At 36.0% G+C, this 22,846-nt stretch overlaps 1 protein-coding gene across 1 annotated transcript; it reads left to right on the top strand.

Moving 5' to 3' along the window:
- Positions 1–4,819: 4,819 nt before the first annotated feature.
- LOC111346352 (fibroblast growth factor receptor 1-A-like) lies at positions 4,820–21,157 on the top strand (the record flags this gene model as incomplete). The annotated part of the gene is made up of 20 exons (XM_088737584.1): positions 4,820–5,063; positions 5,697–5,972; positions 6,445–6,768; positions 6,946–7,209; positions 7,390–7,674; positions 8,429–8,689; positions 11,722–11,967; positions 12,699–12,983; positions 13,721–14,002; positions 14,689–14,793; positions 15,232–15,247; positions 16,189–16,379; positions 16,770–16,886; positions 17,017–17,201; positions 17,978–18,097; positions 18,408–18,484; positions 18,584–18,624; positions 19,104–19,200; positions 19,552–19,648; positions 20,111–21,157. Coding segments are annotated over 20 exons (3,666 nt in total), but the record flags the coding sequence as incomplete, so codon positions are not given.
- Between the last annotated feature and the right edge of the window lie 1,689 nt (positions 21,158–22,846).

Here is a 22,846-nt window from a genome sequence, read left to right as displayed (position 1 = left end):
CCTTCTCATGTAAGCAGTTGATCTTTTCCCATATTTTAAAAAGATTTTTTTATATCATTTATATCCTGTGTTATATAATTATTCCTTTTCATGTGGATATGTTGGAATAAATCAGTTCGTAAGTGTCTTCAACCTTTCATTCATTGTTTATGAATGGTGCTCAATAATAATGCTCCTTTGATAATTGATTTTAAAAGAATTCCTTCTCATGTAAGCAGTTGATTTTTTTTATATTTAAAAAAGATATTTTTATATCATTTATATCTTGTGTTATATAATTGTTCCTTTTCATGTGGATTTTTTGGAATAAATCAGCTAGGAAGTGTCTTCAACACTTTATTCATTGTTTATCAATGGTGCTCAATAATAATGCTCCTTTAATAATTGATTTTAAAAGAGTTCCTTCTCATGTAAGCAGTTGATCTTTTCCTATATTTCAAAAAGATATTTCTATATTATTTATATCTTGTGTTGTATAATTATTCCTTTTCATGTGGTTGTTTTGGAATAAATCAGCTAGTAAGTGTCTTTAACCTTTTATTCATTGTTTATCAATGGTGCTCAATAATAATGCTCCTTTAATAATTGATTTTAAAAGAATTCGTTGTCATCTAGTCGGTTGGTCTTTATTAAAAACTTTTCTTTTTATTCCGTTGACTTTCATCTTTTTCTTTTTCATGTGGATGTTTGTGAACAAATCAGATGGTAAGGCTTTTGAAGCTTTGATATTTTGTTCAATGAGGGTGTTCAATGTTTTTCATTTTATTTTTTGCGTGTTTGTATTAATAGTGATTCGGTTAGTCAATGACTTAAAAAGACTTCCGTCTCATGTAGTTAGTTGGTCATTATTACCGTATTTAATTACTGTGCCACTGTATTAATTCTGTATCCTAAATTAGCATCCTAGCATTAGTATGCGTAGTATCCATACTTTTCAGGATATATTTCCTAAGTGTTAATAATAGATTTTAAAAGAATTCCTTCTAGTGTAAGCAGTTGATCTTTTCCTTTATTTCAAAAAGATATTTTTATATTATTTACGTCTTGTGTTATATAATTATTCCTTTTCATGTGGATGTTTTGGATTAAATCAGCTCGTAAGTGTCTTTAACCTTTTATTCATTGTTTATGAATAGTGCTCAATAATAATGCTCCTTTAATAATTTATTTTAAAAGAATTCCTTCTCATGTAAGCAGTTGATCTTCGTCTATATTTCAAAACAATATTTTTATATTATTTATATCTTTTGTTATATAATTATGCCTGTTCATGTGGATGTTTTGGAATAAATCAGCTCGTAAGTGTCTTCAACCTTTTATTCATTGTCTATCAATGGTGGTCAATAAGAATGCTCCTTTAATAATTGATTTCAAAAGAATTCCTTCTCATGTAAGCAGTTGATCTTTTTCTATATTTAAAAAAGATATTTTTATATTATTTATATCTTGTGTTATATAATTATTCCTTTTTATGCGGATTTTTTGGAATAAATCAGCTAGTAAGGGTCTTCCACATTTCATTCATTTTTTATCAATGGTGCTCAATAATAATGCTCCTTTCATAATTGATTTTAAAAGAATTCCTTCTTATGTAAACAGTTGATCTTTTCCTATATTTCAAAGAAATATTTTTATATCATTTATATCCTGTGTTATATAATTATTCCTTTTCATGTGGATGTCTTGGAATAAATCAGCTAGTAAGTGTCTTCAACCTTTCATTCATTGTTTATCAATGGTGCTCAATAATAATGCTCCTTTAATAATTGATTTTAAAAGAATTCCTTCTCATGTAGGCAGTTGATCTTTTTCTATATTTAAAAAAAAATATTTTTATATCATTTATATCTTGTGTTATATAATTATTCTTTTTTATGTGGATGTTTTGGAATAAATCAGTTAGTAAGTGTCTTCAACACTTTATTCATTGTTTATCAATGGTGCTCAATAATAATGCTCCTTTAATAATTGATTTTAAAAGAATTCCTTCTCATGTAAGCAGTTGATCTTTTCCTATATTTCAAAAAGATATTTTTATATTATTTATATCTTGTGTTGTATAATTATTCCTTTTCATGTGGATGCTTTGGAATAAATCAGAATGTAAGTGTCTTTAACCTTTTATTCATTGTTTATCAATGGTGCTCAATAATAATGTTCCTTTAATGATTGATTTTAAAAGAATTCCTTCTCATGTAAGCAGTTGATCTTTTTCTATATTTAAAAATGATATTTTTATATCATTTATATCTTGTGTTATATAATTATTCCTTTTCATGTGGATGTTTTGGAATAAATCAGTTAGTAAGTGTCTTCAACACTTTATTCATTGTTTATCAATGGTGCTCAATAATAATGCTCCTTTAATAATTGATTTTAAAAGAGTTCCTTCTCATGTAAGGCGTTGATCTTTTCCTATATTTCAAAAATATATTTTTATATTATTTATATCTTGTGTTATATAATTATTCCTTTTCATGTGGATGTTTTGGAATAAATCAGAAGGTAAGTGTCTTTAACCTTTTATTCATTGTTTATCAATGGTGCTCAATAATAATGCTCCTTTAATAATTGATTTTAAAAGAATTCGTTGTCATCTAGTCGGTTGGTCTTTATTAAAAACTTTTCTTTTTATTCCGTTGACTTTCATCTTTTTCTTTTTCATGTGGATGTTTGTGAACAAATCAGATGGTAAGGCTTTTGAAGCTTTGATATTTTTTTATTGAGAGTGTTCAATGTTTTTCACTTTATCATATGTCTATGTTTTTTATTAAAAAGTGCTTCCTTAAGTCATTGACTTGAAAAGACTTCCTATTCATTTAGTCAATTGGTCATTGTTACTGTATTTAATTACTGTGCCACTGTCTTAATTCTCTAATCTAAACTAACACCCTAACATCAGTAGGTATATTCTCCATCAGGACTCAACACTAATTTTTCAACTTACTGGCCAAGTGGCTAGTGACATCTTATATGTTTTTAGATGTTATGACAATTTCACTCTGTTTATACTAGCCAAACTTGCTAGTGGAAATTGAAGACCACTAGTCATAACTGAGTTTCTACTAGTCTCTGGCTAGTGGGCTACCATTAGTGTCAAGCACTGCTCCATATACTGTTCAGGATACATTTCCTAAGATGCTGATAAGTAGAATTTGTTAAACAGTCGAGGGCATCTTTAGTTGCGGATCATTTCCTTTATTCTTATGACCTTAGTACTTGATTAGGGTGTGATATTGTTAGCAGCGTGTCAATATCCTATTTTTTCCTATCTTTTTTGGCCTGCCTCCTATTTTCTCCTTTTTTCTCATGAAATTCCTAGTTTTTCCTATTTTTCTAGGGTATTACTAGGTGCACAGAAACGTTTTGAAATATTTGAAATAAAATTGCCAATAAAATTGATAAATTCTACAAAAAACAGAAACTTCACGTCAAAAAAGACCAGTTTGAAACCTTTATGAGAGCATTTTATGTTGCCATGTGCAGTATCCCACCTTCGGTCATGGTTACCACTAGGAAATAAGCTCTTGAGAGACGTAATATTTCTGGTGTTATTATAATAACAAACTCTTGTTGTTTTTATGGTTTAAAAATTGTGCTTTGCTTGTAGCCAAGTGCAGTCTTTGACTGTTTATTTTTTCCAACTTATTCCTTACGTTTGTTTGATTTGGTTCCAAAGTTAAAAGGACAAGCACTATAGTCATGTTAAACTGTTAATCATGTTAATTAATTTGATGATAGTTGATGGTGGTTGTCGAAACGTCAGTCACTGCCACCGAAAACAGTCCTTCTCAGGACTACACTCACCCGGACGATCAGACTACACCTTCACATGTTACCCCCGGGTTCAAACCATTTACTGCATTTCTATAATATGTCATTTGCATGTTGGCAGGCAGTACTTGTTCATTTCAAATGCAGAACTGCCTAGATTTCCTCGTGCCTCATTGACCGAGCCTATCCAAGTTCCTTTCTCACCTTACTCTTATTTAATACATGAATGAATTAGCAGTATGCATAGCATTTGCTAATTGGCAAGCAGTTCTGCATTTTAGAGTATATTTCGTCAGTTGATCATGTTACAATTACAATTACAATTTATCACTTATAGAGCGCTATTTACAATGACAGATCAACAGCGCTTTACAATCAATCCTAACCCGCCCATCCCACCCCAGGGGAGGACATCCACCACACAGTAATCTCGTGCGTGGGAAATTAACGTCTCCTACCCCTAACCCTGTAGGAGACGGGACCTCCATTTATTCGTCCCTATCCGAGAAGACTAGAATATCTAACCATTTCTTGATGTTATAGAAAGGAAGCATATTCTTCTCAATTATTTTAAGACCTTGAGTGTTGGTCCGGCCGGGGCTCGAACCCTCGACCTCCCGCACAACAGTCCAGCGCTCTATCCACTGAGCTAACCGGGAGGCGGTTAACCTCTGACACCATGATAGTTAACGGATTTTTGGAGATAAAGTAATACTCAATCGTTTAGCTTGTGGAATTTTGGCAATTTTCTTTGAATTACGTGATTTTTCATGAATTGTGCGATTGGATATGATTTGAGGTCGATTGTTCGAAATTGCAACATTACGTTCTATCAGGGGTCCTGAAATGAGAAACTAAAAATTACCAAAAATCTTGTAACAATTAAAAAAAGCGTATTAACCCTGAGGCAGAGGTAATAATTTACGTGACATTTCTTGAGTGGTATATGTGTTTTAAGTTTTTTCTAAATTTTTTCCTGCTCTTTATTAGAATGAAAATATTGACTAGGCAAAGTAATAAATCATAATTTGGGAAAACAAAGTAATCACAGTGTCTTCTCCTGGAGGCAAAGTTTGGAGTTGTTTCTCATCTGCTTATTATTGAAACATTGTCAGTCAATGGTGGTTGGAATGAGTGGAGTGCTTGGAGTATCTGCTCTAAAACAGTCAGTGGTATACAGATAAGGTTTAGAGAATGTTCTAATCCAGAACCAGCATATGGCGGGGAAAACTGTGATGGGAGCAGAGCAGTTGTGAGACAATGTAACAACATGTCCAGCTGCCATGAAGGTAACTCGTACAAATAGTGAAATCAGTGTCTGTGAATCGTAATTATAGTATGTGGTGCAATATTTGTGGAAATACAGACATCAGAGTGTAATCTTTGTTGAACCCCATATTTAATGGATAATTTCTTTAAAAGTCTTTGCCTTTTAGGTTACTTCATAATAGATTCACCTTTTCCAAAATTATCATTAACATTACATTGACACTTGAATATTTAAGTGCTAGTCATTATTAATGTTATCATTATCATTCTCACACCTAATATTATCATCAGGATGGTAATCTTTATTGTTTTGTCTTACCATCCAATCCCATACATTATGTCTTGCAAATATTTGTACTATTTTAATTTGGTGTCATCATTTATATGCATTTACCACTAAATTTTCTTGAAAATTGCTTCTTAAATATTCCATTACTTGTTGAAATATAAAATGTCTGATGCTAGCAGTATAAATTAATATGTTATTGCCTTGGACTAGTGATTGTTTCCACCCATCTACACCTAGAATTGGAATTCATTTGAAACTGAGTGCCTATCTAAGGGAATCATTCACATAACAATTAAAACATGTATAATGAATTAGGAAGGCTATTTAAAACAGACTTGCAATTTTGTGTTATTTCTTCCATCAGAATTTCCACTGCGCTTTACAACGGAGGGGAACCCTTCAGTTGGTACAATGGAAATCTACACAAACAGCAGCTGGCAAAAGCTTTGCATCAGTAACTGGAATAAAGCTGAAGAAGATTTGATGTGCATGGCAATGGGATACTCTAACAGCAGTTACTATGGGTCAAGATGGTATGAAGACAGTGACAATGAATCAGAGACATCTATTAACTACAACTGCACCACCATTCTGACAAAATGTGGAGAACACTTCTCAAACAAATTGCAATTGTGCAAAGGTAATGATCAATTATGCATTTTGGACTCTGTAGTCATATCTGCTTCAGTCTTCTACATCCCATTCTAGTTGCATGGTACCCTTATAGACTTGATCATTATTTGAGGTGATAGACCTCACTAAAACATTCTTTCTTGCTTTGATCAGTAATAATGTAGTAGCGTTTTTTACAAAGATTGCTCTTACTGTTAAAAATATCACAAAGAAAGAAAATGACTGTTTTGTAGGATTAATTTAAATTCTAACTGAAGATGTAAATAAAGGCCCAAAGATGATACCCAGACAACTGCCTATCAAAGAACCCCTACAACCATATTGGACATCTTAACCTGTTTGGTCACACCTTGACTTTTTAAATTTGTCTGTAATCATGCTATCTCCCTCTTTTATCTATATTTTCAATCTTTTTCTTACTTGACTACATAATTAACATATACCTTCAGTAATTGCTCAATATTTCGTGACTTTATAAGTTGCTGTTCGCTTGAATGGTGCAAATGTCGAGTATGGAAGAAGAGTGGAAGTATTTTACAAAGGGAAATGGGGGAAAATATCTGCCAATGGATGGGATTTCAATGATGTCAAAGTTATTTGTCGTCAACTTGGCTTTGAAGAGGCTCTTGCTGAATTTATTGGCTCAGACGTAGAGGGTGAGAACATTACTACTGTAATATTTGATGTTTCTTGCACTGGAAACGAGGTAGAACTTGCATCTTGTACTCGCTCTGATGGAAAGTTGCATGTGCCAGGTCAATGTCAAGGAGATGGTAAAGGTTCTCAAGCACTGTGTCAACCAAGTAAGTAAGGTATTTATAATGCTCAGATGAAAATTCCTGAACATGACCAGTTACTTTTTTACAGTGTTTGCAACAAGGGTTAAGATACTAATAGTTTTGCATTCTACGGCTAGTTAGTACCAAAAAGTTGAAACAGAATGAACTTATCATTGTTGTATTTGAAAAAATTTCTTTCAGAGAACAAACAAGTAATGGGGAAAAAGGAACTTTTCTTTGATATTGGTAGCAATGAAAATCTTCACTGCTCAATACTTAACAAAACCAGTTTTGCAAGGTGGATTATTAATGGTAAAAAGATGCAAAATACAACTTCTCCTTCTGAGAGGGTCCAGACCAAAAAAGATGGTGAACTGGTGATAGAAAACGTGCAGTTGTCTGATGGAGGAACATATGAATGCCACAGAATGGAATATGTTCAGTATTACACAGTTTATATTAATGGTAGGTAAATGGTTTTCAACATACTGAGAAGGCCTTAATTTTAGAGTATGTTAAAATACATGTAACTGTACAGTAAATGTGACCAGCATTCAGCATATAGACAAAGTACAGACTAGGCAACATTTCTTCAATGCAGCTACAATTTTGGTAAGTGGTTGTCCTCATTGTTTATTTCAACAGCAAGATTCACTGAAAACACTCAAGGCGAGCGGAGCCTTACTGCAGACAAATTTGGAATTATAAACTGTAATGCTGAAGGAAAACCACCTCCACAGATAACTTGGAGCAAACAAGGAAGAAATTTATTGCTTAATGGGGGAAGATTTTCTCAAATGCCCAGTGGCAGTCTACGCATTGATCCTGTTCAACCTGAAGACAATGGAACATACATTTGTACCATGAAACAGAATAAAGGACCAACTAGGGTCACAAGCGCACCTAAGAACATACTTGTGTCTGTTATAGGTAGGTGAAGCGTTGGAAAAATATAAAACTGTTAATTATATCATTACACCATACTACCTGTCTTAAAAGTTGAGAATTTAGTCCCTAAAGTAGTGCAGTTACAACATGTAGTGCTGATAAAATGGGTTCTTCATATAGTTTATTGAGGTTTAAAACAATCTTTGGCTTTGTTCTTTTTTGTGTGCGTAAGGTCTTTAATTTTTGCCAATATGCAATCCTGTAAGGTGAATAATCTGTTCTTATTGTCCTTCAGCAGCAATGTTGAAATATATACAAATTAATCGAATAAAGCCTTGCACTGCTGTAAAAAAGTAGAATGTTTTAAAAATCCTAGCTTTCGCCAATCGGCAATAGCATCATCAGGGAATATTTTTTTAAAAAGTAAAATGTTTTAAAAATCCAAGCTTTCCCCAATCAACAGCATCATCAGGAATATTTTCTTATCCCTGATGATGCCGTTGATCGGCGAAAGCTCAGATTTTTAAAACATTTTACTTTTTACAGCAGTGCAAGGCTTCATTCGATTAATCTGTATATTCCTGTAAGGTCATTTTATGTAATCCATGCATTTATTGTTTTTAGCTGTTTGAAAAATTAACTTCATCTAGTTATTCAAATTAGTCATGTCAAAATGCGTTGTCCATTTTGTAGATTGATAGTAGTAACCCAAAAGATAACTGCTTTCTAGGAGACTTATGTTATGTGTGTATGACCGTGCCAATTTGTTTTAACTTTGTTACTTGTTTATTCAAAGTTCGACCAGAGCTGAATGTTTCAGGAGCAAGCAATCTCATCAGAGAAGGAGACAATGTGACTTTGACTTGTAAAATCATTCAAGGTCAGCCTCAGCCACAGATAACCTGGCTCAAGAATAACGCATTGAAAGGAAACACCAGGTCTCTCTCCCTCGATAATATAAAAAAGGAAGACGCAGGACTGTACACCTGTGAAGCAAAAAATAGTGGAGGCAGTTCCACTGGAAATATTTATATTACAGTTAAAGATAAGTTTTTAGGTGTAAAACTGCATTTCCATCATTTAATTGTATAGACTGTGGCCTGTTGGATTCTGGAGTAATATCTCTGCATGGGTTCAAGGGTTGGCAAGTATCATTGTGTTGTTTTCTTGAGTGAGGCAACAGTACCTATACATTCATACATACTGCTCTCCATTCGGTTAACATGTCCACATTTGTCAACATAAATTAACTTTTAAATTTCAAACTCCAAATCTACATAGTACATACAGTGTGTTTGTAGTACTGGTTAACCGTGCAACATAATGTGACCCTCCACAGGATTTCCAGCATAATGGTGATGACACGGGCACACTATTTTAGCACGGTACACAAAAGAAATTTTCGTTAACACAGTAGCAGCGTGTCACAATGCACTCCTGATTAAAATTTTCTTTTGTTCCATATAAACAATGAACCGTATTCAGGTTAAACAAAGAAGCGTGTTAAAGGGTGCGACAACAAAAGTCGTGTTATGCCGTGTCATATTGCACTCTGGTGTGCGAAATGTCACGCGTGTTAACTAATACCCATGTCAGATCAAAACATCTGTAAGAGATTGCACTTGTGAAAAATTATACTATCTCCACTAAAGCAAAACCTGCATTGGTAACTTATTTTCGTCATCGAATCACTGACTCATGTTGTAAACTTCACCTGTTATCTTCCAATGAATCACAATTTGTCACACGAAACCCATTTTTCTTTTCTCAAAACACAGAAATTTATAGCAAGATCGAGTTTAACCCATTGACACTTACGTGTAACGCGATCTATCACGTGCCTACGAAAAGTCAAAATTTTGGAGAAAGCAAGAAAGCAAACAATGCGCAAATTTTTAAAAATCATTTTCTCCAAAAAACAAGCTCCAGTGAAAGAAGACTAATTTAAGAACTTATTTTCGTCGAAAAAAGCGATAGGTGCATATTTCGATTTCTCTCAAAAATCAAGATAAAAGATAAAAATCGCTAAATATTTTCGCATGTGTGCAAATGAGCCCGTGGATCATATTTCAAACAGAAATATGCAAATTTGTCCGTGAGCGAAGAGATCTCAAGTTCCATGGAATCAATTAATAAGGAGGCAAGACTAAACTGGCCAAGAAATATTTCGGAACGACAGATTTTTTCAAAACAGTTTTTTGATTTGCTGTTATAAGCGAAAAACGTACGAATTTCTTACGTGTGCAAATCCCACGCGGTAAAATTGATCATGCTTAGATCGTTGTTTACTTGCCTTCATGGCCAGAAATTGCGCAGTGTTACGTTGAAAATTCCGAAAAACTTTGATTTGACACAAAATCCTCTATTAAACAATACTTTTTTAACACATTGTTACTCAAACATAATATTTACCGGGCCATCGAATCGTCAAACTGTCGCTGGGTCCTGCTTGAAGTCAGCGTACGGTGAAAGCATTTGGTTAGGAAGAACTTTTTACATAGGCTGTCTTTTTGCTTGAAGTCAGCGTACGGTGAAAGCATTTGTGCTAAGAAGAACATTTTACATAAGCCTTCTTTTTCGCTACAATTCTTTCAATGTGCGGAGCAACTTCTAAAACTAAAGGCTTTCTTGCTTAACCTCTTCGGTTGCCTAACAACTCTTTCCGTGCTACTGTGCCATATAGCACGACTTTAACACGCTACGAAGCGTGTCATTTAACACGCTGTTGAAAATAAAAGATTGAGCGTGTTAAGACGTGAAAAACAAAAGCTACCGTGACACTCTTTGTTTCCTTGTTAATAAATGCGCATATGCGTGTCACATACCACACTTAGCGTGGCGTGTCATCGCACGCGTGCCCGTGTTATCACCATTATGCTGGAAATCCTGTGGAGGGTCTTTTCAAACATGCTCCAACAAAGCTGAATTTAATTTTAGGCAAAAGAAGACCACTTTCTGATGCTCTTTCAGACCAAATTGAGGTTTGGTCTGTCCGATATACTCAAATACAAATGGCTATACCAAAACATTTCTCTGTAACTGCCTTACCAGTTGCAACTAGTAACACTCAAGATGAGAAGGAACCAGCGACTGGTTTTGCTGTTATTCCTCACATCCAGGTGTTACTGAGCACATAAAGAGAAGTTTGAATAACCATAAGGTTAAAGTTGTTCAAAAACTTTTTCACACTTTGGGGCATATTTTTGCCAAACCTAAGGATCCTGTTACAAAAGAACAACAAACTGGTAAAACATTTGAAGATGAGAACATCATTTTAATTTGAAATACGGCCTCCCAGTTAGCTCAATGGATAGAGCGCTGGACTGTTGTGCGGGAGGTCGAGGGTGCGAGCCCTGGCCGCACCAACACTTAAGGTCTTAAAATAATTGAGAAGAATATGCTACCTTACTATAACATCAAGAAATGGTTAGATATTCTAGTCTTCTTAGATAGGAGAAATAAATGGAGGTCCCGTCTCCTGCAGGGTTAGGGGTAGGAGACGTTAATTTCTCACGCACGAGATTACTGTGTGATGGATGTCCTCCCCTGGGGAGGGATGGGTGGGTTTCACAGGGCACCATTTAAACTAGCTATCTGCTAAACTGAGCCACCCTGTATAAATATTCGTAAATACAAATACAAATTTCGGATGTTTCCTGCTCTGGCAATGAGTGAAAAACTTGTATCTCACGTTCACATAAATGGAAATTAAGTCAAATGTCCCACAAGGCTATGCTCTAAGAAAATTGAAGGGAGCTCAGTGCTCAGAAACTGTGAAATCCAGGGTGCCTAGCATATGGTTTTTATGAAAAAACTAAGATTCTTGAGTCGCCCAGGAAAAAAAGTAAGGCGCCAGGAGCCACTGGGTGCTGCTAAGCCACAGCCCTGTCCCAGATAAATGGCATGGATATGGCAAAAGTTTTTTTTTACTCTTGAGTCAACTAAGTAACATATTGATAGCACCTGTAGAACAAAATTTTTAAAAGTTGCTGACTTGTTATTTGTTTGCAGTGTTTACATCCAAGCTCAAGATACCAATGTACCTGTGAAGATAATCTCATCGTCACTTTTTTAAATTTTGCTTTCTAGTTCCACCACAGTTAGATTCTGGACTCAAGAATCATTCAGTTACATTGAACTCCACATTTACAACACCTTGTTTTGTAAAGGGCAGTCCTCCAGTATCTGTCAATTGGAGCAAGGATGGAGAAGCTCTTGTCAACAACAACACATTAATTATTAAGCACGTGACTTTTGATGATAAAGGTTTCTATGAATGTGTCGCTGAAAATCTGGCTGGAAAAGCTAACTCATCCTTCTGGATTGATGTTACTGGTAAATCAAAATAATTTTATTAATATTTACAAACTGCACTCTGTAAGCTCATGATGTAGAGCCCTGAACTGCCATGCATCAGGTCGAGGGTTCAACCTTAGACTGGACCACCACTGAGGATCTTTAAATAACCTAGGAGAATGTGCTGAGTGTGCTATGATATTTGTGAATGGTTATACATTCTAGTATTCACGGATAAGGCCAATAGACTGTAGGCCCTGTCTCCCTCATCTTGTCTGTACTGGTTAGCAAGGGGACGTTAAAGAACTCAGGAACTTCTCACAAAGAGTGCATGTAGGGAACATAGACCCCGGTGGTGTGGTCTGACCAGTCAGTACATGTAATTTTTTAACATGCTTTTGTTTAAGCTAGATATTTAAATAGAATTTCTACAAACCAAGTTTATTCATTTGTTTTTAAATTTGAGTTTGATTTGCATACTTCATGATGTTTAAAGTATTATGTGTATAATATACTAAATTACCCTTTTCATGTTAATACTATCGTTCAGGGTTGAGGGAAGCTCACTCATTCGAAATATACATAATATCCTCCTGACCTTAATTCCCATTCGCTGTGTGGAGGCGCTTCTTTTAATAATTTCTGTAAATATGTGTAGTTAGGGGACTCCAAATTTACTCTTACTTCTAATTACTGCCAAATTACTTGTGGTTATTTGGTTGTATCTTAAGAACCTTGGTTGAAGATCATGGTCTTCTTTTCATTTTCAGTGTCTCCTTGGATTTTATTGTCTCCGGTAAACCAATCTGTTATTGTTGGAGACCCTGTCAACTTTACTTGCCGTGCTTCAGGTGTTCCAACACCAAAAGTAATGTGGACATTTAATAGCGGTAAACTCCAATCGGGTATTAATCAAATCAATTTTGAGCGAGACTTATTCGTGGAATCATACCTAGAAATGCTGCGAACAACAAAAGAAATGGAAGGAACATACGAGTGCACAGCAGAAAACAAAGCCAATACAACAAGTTCTTCCGCAACACTTCAAGTTTTTGGTAGGTCGAATGATAATGATGATACTGATACTAGTGACAGTGATGATGATGATGAGTTTAATAATGGTAGCAGTAGCTATTGAAACTTAATAGCCGTTAGGGTAGTGATGGTGATGTATCCCCTTTAACAATAATAGTATACAATTCTTTCTTCTTTGATGTTATCTTTCCTGCTAATGGGTAAAACATGAGTTGTAAATGTTGGCTGGTCTGAAGGCTGGCCAAAAATAACTGACAGTGTGTTAAGACTGATTCTTATAATAACTGTTTTGAGATAGAGTCTTGATGCCCCTGGAAATTCTCCAAGAAAATTGAGTCAAAGAGTTGAAATACTAACTTGGGTGTAAGGTATCTGGGAAAAATACTGTAATGAGTTGTGGGAAGCATAGTTGTTGCGCAGACGCCGTTAAACAATTGTTTGAAATAACTTTTCTATATGATCACTTTGACAGTTTGTCATGGTCACTGTGATAATTTTGTTCCAATAGATTTTTATCAGTACAACGATTTGTAACATTGAATGGCACATTACATGTCATGAGACTATTTATAGCAACAAAGGGCTAGGTCTGGGGTTACTTAGAAGCATCTTGGAAATTCTGTTTAGGGGGTCGCTTTTGGATTGCCTCGTGTCCATGATAATTGCCTTACTAATAAGGTACTGAGAGTAAGGTATTTTCTTTTTTCATAAAAAATCAAGATTCGTATACATGTACATTATCTCTTTTTCTACACAGAAAAACCAACTGTGGAATTGAGTCCAAAACCATATCCAACCCTCACTTCAGGTGATGAGCTTAGGTTAACTTGCATTGTCAACAAAGCAACAGTAAATATCTCTTGGAAAAAAGATGGAGACAAAATAAAGAAGAGAGCGGACATCTTTACGCAATTGGATGAGAAAAAAGGTTACCTGCATATTGCAAAGGTCGTGGAGGAGGACAGTGGTGTGTATTCCTGTGAAGCTCGTAACAGACTAGGAAATGTGGCCCGCTCCAATGTGACAATAAATGTCAATTGTAAGCTGGCATTATTGTAGTGTCCTAAAAACAATCTATTATTTAACAGCAAAGAACATTTCAACTTTAATGTAACCTGAAAGTTTTGCATCGTTTTAATCATGCTGTTGGCTGCTTTTTTTTTCCCATTGTTGTTGTTGTTATTGTTTTTTATGGTAAGTATGAGTTTCGAATGAAGATTTGGGTCCTTAGCCTTTTACATGCAGTAGAACCTAATTTTAGATACCGTATAATCGTTTGCAGTATCATCATGATTATTTGCTTCCTACTGGGTAATGGGAATTGTTCTTCATCCAGTTTGCAAAAAGGCAGGTTATTTGACATTATTATGGGGGGTAACCCTGCAATGGACTAGCAGGAGGGAGTAGAAATACTCCAGGGAGCTTCATGCTACGGAAACCAGAGTTAAGCGCCGGCTTGATGGGCCACTTTGCTTGTTAACAGACTTCGCTTTATGGTTTTTTTGTTATTTTTTCTACAACATAGTTTTGATTAACCTTTCTTGGAATGTCTGCCATAAAATAGTAAATGAGCCAGTACTGATAAAAATGAGCCAGAGAAACTCTAGCAAAAGACAGAATCCAGGGAGGATAGGTAATACTGGGTAAAAACCTTTCCATTATCATGATCACATGTGCTAGCTTTGTCATTTGGCTAATGGCCATGTGTTTAACTTGTACCAACAGCTGTGAGGATTCCAACCCTGGTGTGGTATTATATTTTTGGATCAGTGACTTCTGTCATTGCTGTTTTGCTCGTATGCTGGTATTTTTGGAAGCGCCTAAGGACAGGTAAGATTCATTCTTCATATCTTGTCCTTGGTAACTTTTCCAGAGAATAGTTGTGTCAGAAGCAAACATTGGACTTGTTTCTGCTTACTTTTACTTCACTCCATATTCCAATTGTTCTCTTCAATTTTGCTATTAGATAGGTATTAATATCATCTCGGTTTGCAGAAAAAAAGAAAACATTTTGGTTACTATTGGCATGTTTTTACTGTTTCTGATTTATAATGTACCATAAACCGTTGATTACTTCTTGGCACAAAGAATTCTGAATAAACCACTGATTTCATTAATAATGAATTATTATTGTAAGTTATTCCTAGTAACTGCTTTGTAGAAACTCCCTTCACCGCCTAAGTGCATAACATTTTTCTTGAAATACTCAAGTTAAGGAGAAATTTTTCCTTCTTTATTTCTTTCTTGATTTATCATTTGAAACTACAGCCACTGCTATGGCTCTGTAAGTTAATTAGTTTTCCTTTTACCTCTACTCGGTAAATTGGAATGTATTTGACTAAAAAACACATTGAACTTGGGGTTTTAATGTCATGTCAACCATTCCATTTTGAATGTTAAGAGCCACTGGTCATAAATATCGAGAATCAGCCGATATTTGCAAAATTTCGTCATTAATTAAATTTTTCCTTAAAGATCCTTTTGTTGAACCCTGCTGAAAAATTTTATCAAAAGTTCTATTGCGCTTTTCTGTCTCCGAAAAATCGAGAGGTTTAAAATACGTCTAGATGGCCGTCCCTTCCTGTGAAGCATTGAAAAATTATGCAACTTTCGCCACTTCCTACGCCACAGCTTATTGCAATCCTGCTTTTAAATTTTGAGTGCGAGCAGATGATCCTTGTTTCTCTGAAAAGAAAAGTCTCTTAGCAGGTTGTCACGTTTAAGTCTGAATAGCGACCCTATGAAATAAAATACTTCGCGTCTTCTTCGTAGAGGTAAAATATAGGTTAAATTCAATAATTCATTCATAATTTTTCATTGCGTAAGGGTAGGGGGGGGGGGGGGTCGGAAACGGCCAGCTAGGTGTAATTTGAACTTTTCGATTTTTCGGATCGGGGAAAAAAGCACGATAGAACTTTTTGATCTGATTTTCGACAAAGGTTCATTAAAAGGGTCCTTTAGGAAAAATAAAATGAATTACGAATTACGGCGGATTCTCAATATTTACGGTAAGTGGCTCTTACCTTGTCTGAATGTACGAGATATTCTACAATCTTAGTTTTTCTGCACAAGAAAAGGTTGTTTTGCCAACTTCAGAGTGATTTTCATTCCATCGAGTAAAGAAATGGTCAATTAATTTAGAAACTCAAAACTTTTTCTTAGTTTGTATTTTCTTGATCACATATACTTTGATTTATAATAGAAACTGATTTTCATAATATTTAGTCCTAATCAAGGGGAGGCAGTTGAGATGGAACTGTTGAATGTAGAAGTGGATGAATGGGAGATTGAAGTGAAGCGTGTTCTACTTCAAGAGGTCATTGGGCGAGGGGCATTTGGAGCAGTGTGGAGAGCTCTTCTTAGTTCTCCAAATGGGAGGCCTGGAAATCGCACAGTTGCTGCTAAATGCTTCACACGTAAGATCCAGTCGACTATCTCTCCTCAAATCACCTAGATAAATACTTTACAGCAAAGGGTAACCTGTTTGGCACTTCCAATGGTTGTTTATCACGGGTCAACTAAGGCACTCTGAGAGATTCATGCAAAGTCATTTTTAATAATAACGAAAATAAAAGTTTCAGAAGAAATAAAGCATTTGAAGATAGCAAGCATGTGCTTCAATAGTAAGAAAGGATTCCATCGCTAATCAGTTCCATTTTCGCAGGTGTGAGCGCCACAAACTGACCTTCAAAGACCTCCTAAAATGTGAGGTCTAAATCCTTACCAAAAGTTTTCTATTATTAACCGCGAGAAAATTCGTCAATAAGTTTTTTCCCGGGCTATAAAGCATATCGTTTTTATTGTAGCCACTGCAGGGGCGGAAGGAAGAAAATGTTTGATGAGAGAGATCGAGCTGGGAAAGATTCTTGGTGAAAGCAATCAGCCCAACATAGTGAAGTTCATTGGCTGCATCACCAGACAAGGTTTATATTCAGTTTAAGGCATGATTCTTGGTATATGCAGTTACATTTTGACTGAGTATGAGATTGTTACTTTTGTTTGTTTTCATTTTTTTTGTTGGATTTGTTTTTTCTTTTGTGCGTTATTTTTAAGTTCATCCAATCCTTATCATGGAGTACTTGCCTTGTGGTGACCTGCTTGGTTACATGAGAAAGTGCCGAGGAATTAAGGATCGGTATTATCTTGGAGAAGGAAGAGCTCAAGATTTGGACAACTATGACCTTGTGCTATTTGCCAAACAAATCGCCGCTGGTATGGTATTCCTTGGATCAAGGGGAGTAAGTAAACAAAATGCTACTACATTCAATTTTGCCTCAGATAAATAGTAAAAATTTTTATACCTTGTGATTGTCTTAAATATCGATAAATCTAAATTAAACGACATTTTTGAAAGCAGGTTTGATATTCTGAATGTTTCTGAAGGCCAAGGGTTCTTTTAGTATTGTTAATGGGTCATCTGATGTCACAATGATTTTGGTATTTCTTTGGTCTGTAATGAAAACCGTAGGAACAATAGTTCTTACAGCCCGTTGTTATGGATAAGTATCAAGAGGACTTACTTGCATGAACTTTCTGTTGAACCTTCTAGAATATTCTGTTAGGTTTTGTTGTTATGATGTAATACTACCGAAATATTTGTATTGTAAGCTTCTGGAATGTTCCGGAATACTTTTTAAATGTATATAAGGATTCAGTCGTGTAGTAGGAGTTATTGCTGTTGTCGGAAAAGAGCGCCTGTCTGAACGCTATACCAAGATAGAGAGAGCTGCTGTGGAAGACTTTTCATCTCAAGGAATTTAGGAGAAAACTCTGAAATTGAGGTAGTGGTGAGATAAGATATACACTGTAGTTTGCAGAGGGCTTAAGTAAGTTATTGAGGATAGTTACTGTCAGTATTGTCTATTTGAGTCGCTCCTATTATACGTTGTGCAATAAAGTACTTGAGTTTGTATGATTGTAATTTTTTCTGTCCGTTGAAATTTACTGTAAAACCATGCAAACATCTACATAATCTTTCGTCTGGTTCACATTTTGGATCTTTTTCTTTTGGTAGATAATTCATCGTGACCTGGCAGCTCGAAACGTCCTTCTTGATAACAACTATGTGTGCAAAGTGACCGACTTTGGCATGGCATATCAAAACTTCAAATATGGTCATGGAAATGCCAAAAAGGTAGCAGATCTTCTTTGTCTTGCCTTTTTTACAGTGCCACTCGCAAAAAAATTCCTAAGGTTAGCACTAACTCTGTTTAAAATTCGCCTTCCCGGCAAAGATGGTCCCACGTTTGGCTTTGCCACAGCTAGTGAGTTTGTTGACTTTACTGTTTGAAATTTATGACAACTGCTAAATTTTGACACTCGAAAGCCCTAGAAGGAGTGTACCACCCACCTGAAGTGCCAAACAATTCGTAGTGTTTACGATTGTTTGCATGCAAGATGTCCTTTCTAATAAACCGGTATGATAGCACTGATTGTCGTTGCAGGGCCGTCTGCCAATTAAATGGACTGCACCAGAAATTTTGTTGGGAAATCTTGCTGGACTTTCCACCTTGAGCGACGTGTATGTATGACGTATAGTCTTACACTGAGCAGCTCATCTCTTGGGCTTTTTATCTTTTACAACTCTCACTTGGCAATATTTTTTTGAAATATTTTTCAGGTGGTCTTACGGAATCGTTCTGTATGAGATAGTTACCCTTGGTAAGTCTAACTATGTTCAATAACAAAATAACAAATATTTATACCTTCGGGCCGTCAAGTGTAGGTATCGTATGTGGAACTTGTTAGTCAGTGTCAATGCCTGTCAGACTGCATTGGTCGACGTTAGTTTGATGAGTTCTAACAAATAGATTTGTCTTACCAAAATTGACTTCACTGATGACTCATGCTTAGATTGTCGAAGTTTCAATCTCTGTTGTTTCGGGATTTTCCTCGCTTTTACTATCACACAAGACGGGTATCATTTTGTGTGCGACTTAAAATGACAAACGAAACCCATTTCTTACCAATTACGTAATAGAAAAGTGGTCATCAATTTCAGCAAGTATCAGGTTAGGAAACACCATTTTTCGAATGCTCTGATCAAGCACTAGAAGTGAATCTCTCTGATTTAAATCTCAATATTTTTTTTAACAAAATATTCTGGAGTATCACAGGCACATTTTTGTATTCATTTACAGGAGGAATTCCTTATGACGGATGGTCAGAAGGCAACGTAGTTGCACAGGTCACACGTGGCTACAAACTTCCAAAGCCCGATCATGTTGATGATAAACTGTGAGTCTTGCTTTATCAAGTTATAAAACACTGTGGTTCATTTTAAATCCCCCAATGCCGCCCCCCCCCCCCTCCTTGTTGGAAAAACATTGTCTTGAGTCTAATCTGATTTCTCCTCTCGTTATTGAAATCTGTTAAATGAAAGAAGCTAACAGTGGCCATTAGTTGGTTTTGTTAAGGGTTTTCTTTTCGCTTTCAAAGTTTTTGAAAATATCAATTTCCCGTTGTTCTAGCCAGACATTTCTTAACATTTAACCATTATATGGCAAAGGCTTCAAGATTTCTGGGTTGATGGTCATCACTTAATTATTAAAACACAATCCTGTATTTACCTTCATTCCTTAATTCCAGGTATGCTATAATGAAAAGATGCTGGAATTTTAACCCCGACTTTCGTCCTCCTTTTGAAAACCTTCGCAAAAGAATGGATACCTACCTTCGTGAAGAGGTTTGTAGCATGATTTGAACACGTCCTTCACTTAGGGCTCAGTGATTATTTAACCTTTCCTAGACCACCGATTTTAACTGAAGTGATTTGGGATTGTATTGTTCATCTGACTTCTATTGGGGCTGCTTGCGGGAATTCTGGTGCTTTAAGCTTTCATTTCGAAGGCTCCTGCTAGTGGTAACGTTTCTTCCTATTTGTCTTAGTTTATCAATGTTATTTAATTTTTGACACAAAAACGCTCTTAAACATAAAGCACGCTAAGATTTCTCGTGCCAACGAACCCATCAATCTCCATCCCTCCCGCCATTCCCTCTACTTACCTTCTGTGCCCAACCTTCTGTGTCTTTAAATCGAGGGTCCTTTCTGTACTTTGAAGTGGTCATTTTCATTTTCTACCTGACTTGACGTTAGAAAACATTGTGACGCTCATGAATAACCCTCTTTTATTGCTTACCCCTTTAGACATATCTGCACCTGCTCGACATGGGATCCTATGACACGACCAAATACTCCAGGATTGAAGATCTCGGAGATGAAGATGCCGAGCCAAAAGCTCGAGCTACAAAGAACCCCGCGGCAAAGAGATTGGGAAAATGGGCCAGCGATCGTCGTTAGACACTGTCATTTTGAATACTGTATTTTGAACCTGGCCGCTAGGATTTTGTAGTGCATCAAGCATTAGAAAATATGTATCGATGATAACGGTGATAATTTAAGGGTCTCGTTGTGTTAGAATAAACTAAAGCTGTGTCCTTAATGACAAACTTTTGAGTCAGTTTTTTAGTAAGTTGTAATTGATAAACAACTCAATTTAGATCCAGCTGATTGAGGCTGAACTTAAAAAAGGAATAAGAAATTAGAAAACAGCTCTTTTATTTAATTTTCTGTATTAAACAAACTATTTACTCCTGTTATATCTGAAACAATACGAAGATTTGTCAGCAATGATTCTGAGGAGGTATTCCCTGTTGGTGATAAAGACTTGTCAAGATATTTAGTAGTTTAGTATTGATTTAGTCATGGAGCATAAACTACAACTAATGTATTTACCTTTCAGTTAAGTGTCATTTATCGACAAGATCATTGATTCGGTGACATATCTTGTAATGTAGTATTGCATGAGTCGTAAAAATCGTTTAAATTTTGATATCGGAAAACAATCACGTGTATTGTTATTGACATATTTACCACAACCGTTTTGCTGTTATTGTTGAAAAGCTTTTTCGTAAACGGAGAGAACCGTCTCAATAGAGTGTTACTTAAATTAATTCTTTTCCTATTGTTTTCGACTCGTACAAGAAACAAAAAGCGCTATTCAGAGGGGTTGTGGCTGATAGGAACACTTTTGTTATGATTTAATGTACCGCTCATTTGAAAATGGCCGGAAATTCTGTTAGAGCAAGGATGAGCGTATTTTTCTGTACATTGTGGAAACACACTAAGCTTTTTTTTAAATAATGTAAAGCACTCTGTATAATATCTGCAATAAAAGAGGCATATCCTATGGCATTTTTCACACTGTTGTATTACTATTTAGCCACTCCAAATAAACAAATCCTTGCCGCGCTTTCCTCACAGATGACGTTCCGAGGTCAAATAATGACCCCACCTGGGTTGTTTTCGGTGAAAGTTGAGCGGACATTTTGAACTTATTAAATGATACATATATCTTATTAACCAACCACGAGGGCCGTACTGGGAGAATATCGGCCCGCGATCTTGACAGTACGGACCGAGCGCAGCGAGGTCCGTACAAAAAAGACCGAGGGCCGATATTCTTCTAGTACGGTCCCGAGCAAGCTTGGTTAATAACAGATTTATTATACGACTGAAGTTCAAAGGGATACAAGTGCGGTATCATTCGGGACCATTCGGGACAGTGCCCGGTCCAATACTGAGAGAATATTGGACCGGCAATAAAGCGTTTTGATTGGTTGATTTTAGTTATTGGCCCTCTGACTGCCCGAGTCGTGTAATAATTAATCATGTTGAAAATTGCCACCTTTCAGGAAAGAAAATTCAAGACCGATTTTCCTTTTGCAGTTCTTTATAGTTTTTTGTGACTGGCGAGCTCCACACTTTCTTGTTCAAATGTACTGAGCGAAACCAGGAGAGAGTGTTACGGGCGAAAGGGAGCTCCAACTGTGTACCTTGGGTGCTTGCTCACCCCTCCCACCTCCCCCACCTTCTTCCCCACTGCTAGCCAATAAATATATCTTATTAACCAAGCGCGAGGGCCCTACTGGGAAAATATCGGCCCGAGGTCTTGACGGTACGGACCGAGCGCGGCGAGGTCCGTACAAAAAAGACCGAGGGCCGATATTCTTCCAGTACGGTCCCGAGCAAGCTTGGTTAAAAAGAGATTTATTATACGACTGAAGGTCAAAGGGACACAAGTGCGGTATCATTCGGGACCATTCGGGACAGTGCCCGGTCCATTACTGAGAGAATATTGACCAGCAATAGAGCATTTTGATTGGTCGATTTTAGTTATTGGCCCTGTGACTGCTCGAGTCGTGTAATAATTTCTTTTTTAGTCTCACATTTATATATGTGATGGAACAAACAATAATTGAACTTATTTTTAGTCAACATCTGCTTTTCTATCTTGCTTGAAAAGACTTGAAAATCCCGCGGCGATTAAACTTCGACAACAAATCTTAACCACTGTGGAGTTTTGTTAATATTGGTCGTGGGGCTAAATTTTACAATAAGATGATAAGATCATCGGCTAAAATGAACGCTGATACGTCAAGACTTCTGAGAGGACACCTGAACTTCAAAGAACATTTGTTTTTCATGACAGAAAACAAAAGATTGTTACACGATTCAGCTCTATATCTTAACCATAATGATATAAATATTAGGTTGCAATGTAAATTCATTCAGGCTCTATGACTATTAATAGACTGAAACATCATGAGAACCCGGATGAAAAGGCTTCAGTCCATGGGTCGCGAACTCAGCGAACCGGTATTTTAAGAGATAAAGTGGAAGGCGAAAGCGTTGTGAAAATTTCAACATCAAGCTTCATGAAATATTGCCAATGGTGGCCCATTGTGTAGTCAGTCTGGGCCTTGATTAATGAATAAGAATGTATGGCAAAAGAAACTGTCATTCTTAGCATAGTTTGGGAATCTTCTGTTCTTGATATAAGCTAATAACAAGAACACCAACACTAGCAATTGATTTAAATAG

This window comes from Stylophora pistillata, chromosome 11, assembly GCF_964205215.1.
Source record: "Stylophora pistillata chromosome 11, jaStyPist1.2, whole genome shotgun sequence".
Taxonomy (NCBI): domain Eukaryota; kingdom Metazoa; phylum Cnidaria; class Anthozoa; order Scleractinia; family Pocilloporidae; genus Stylophora; species Stylophora pistillata.
This window is presented reverse-complemented; position numbering and strand designations above follow the sequence as displayed.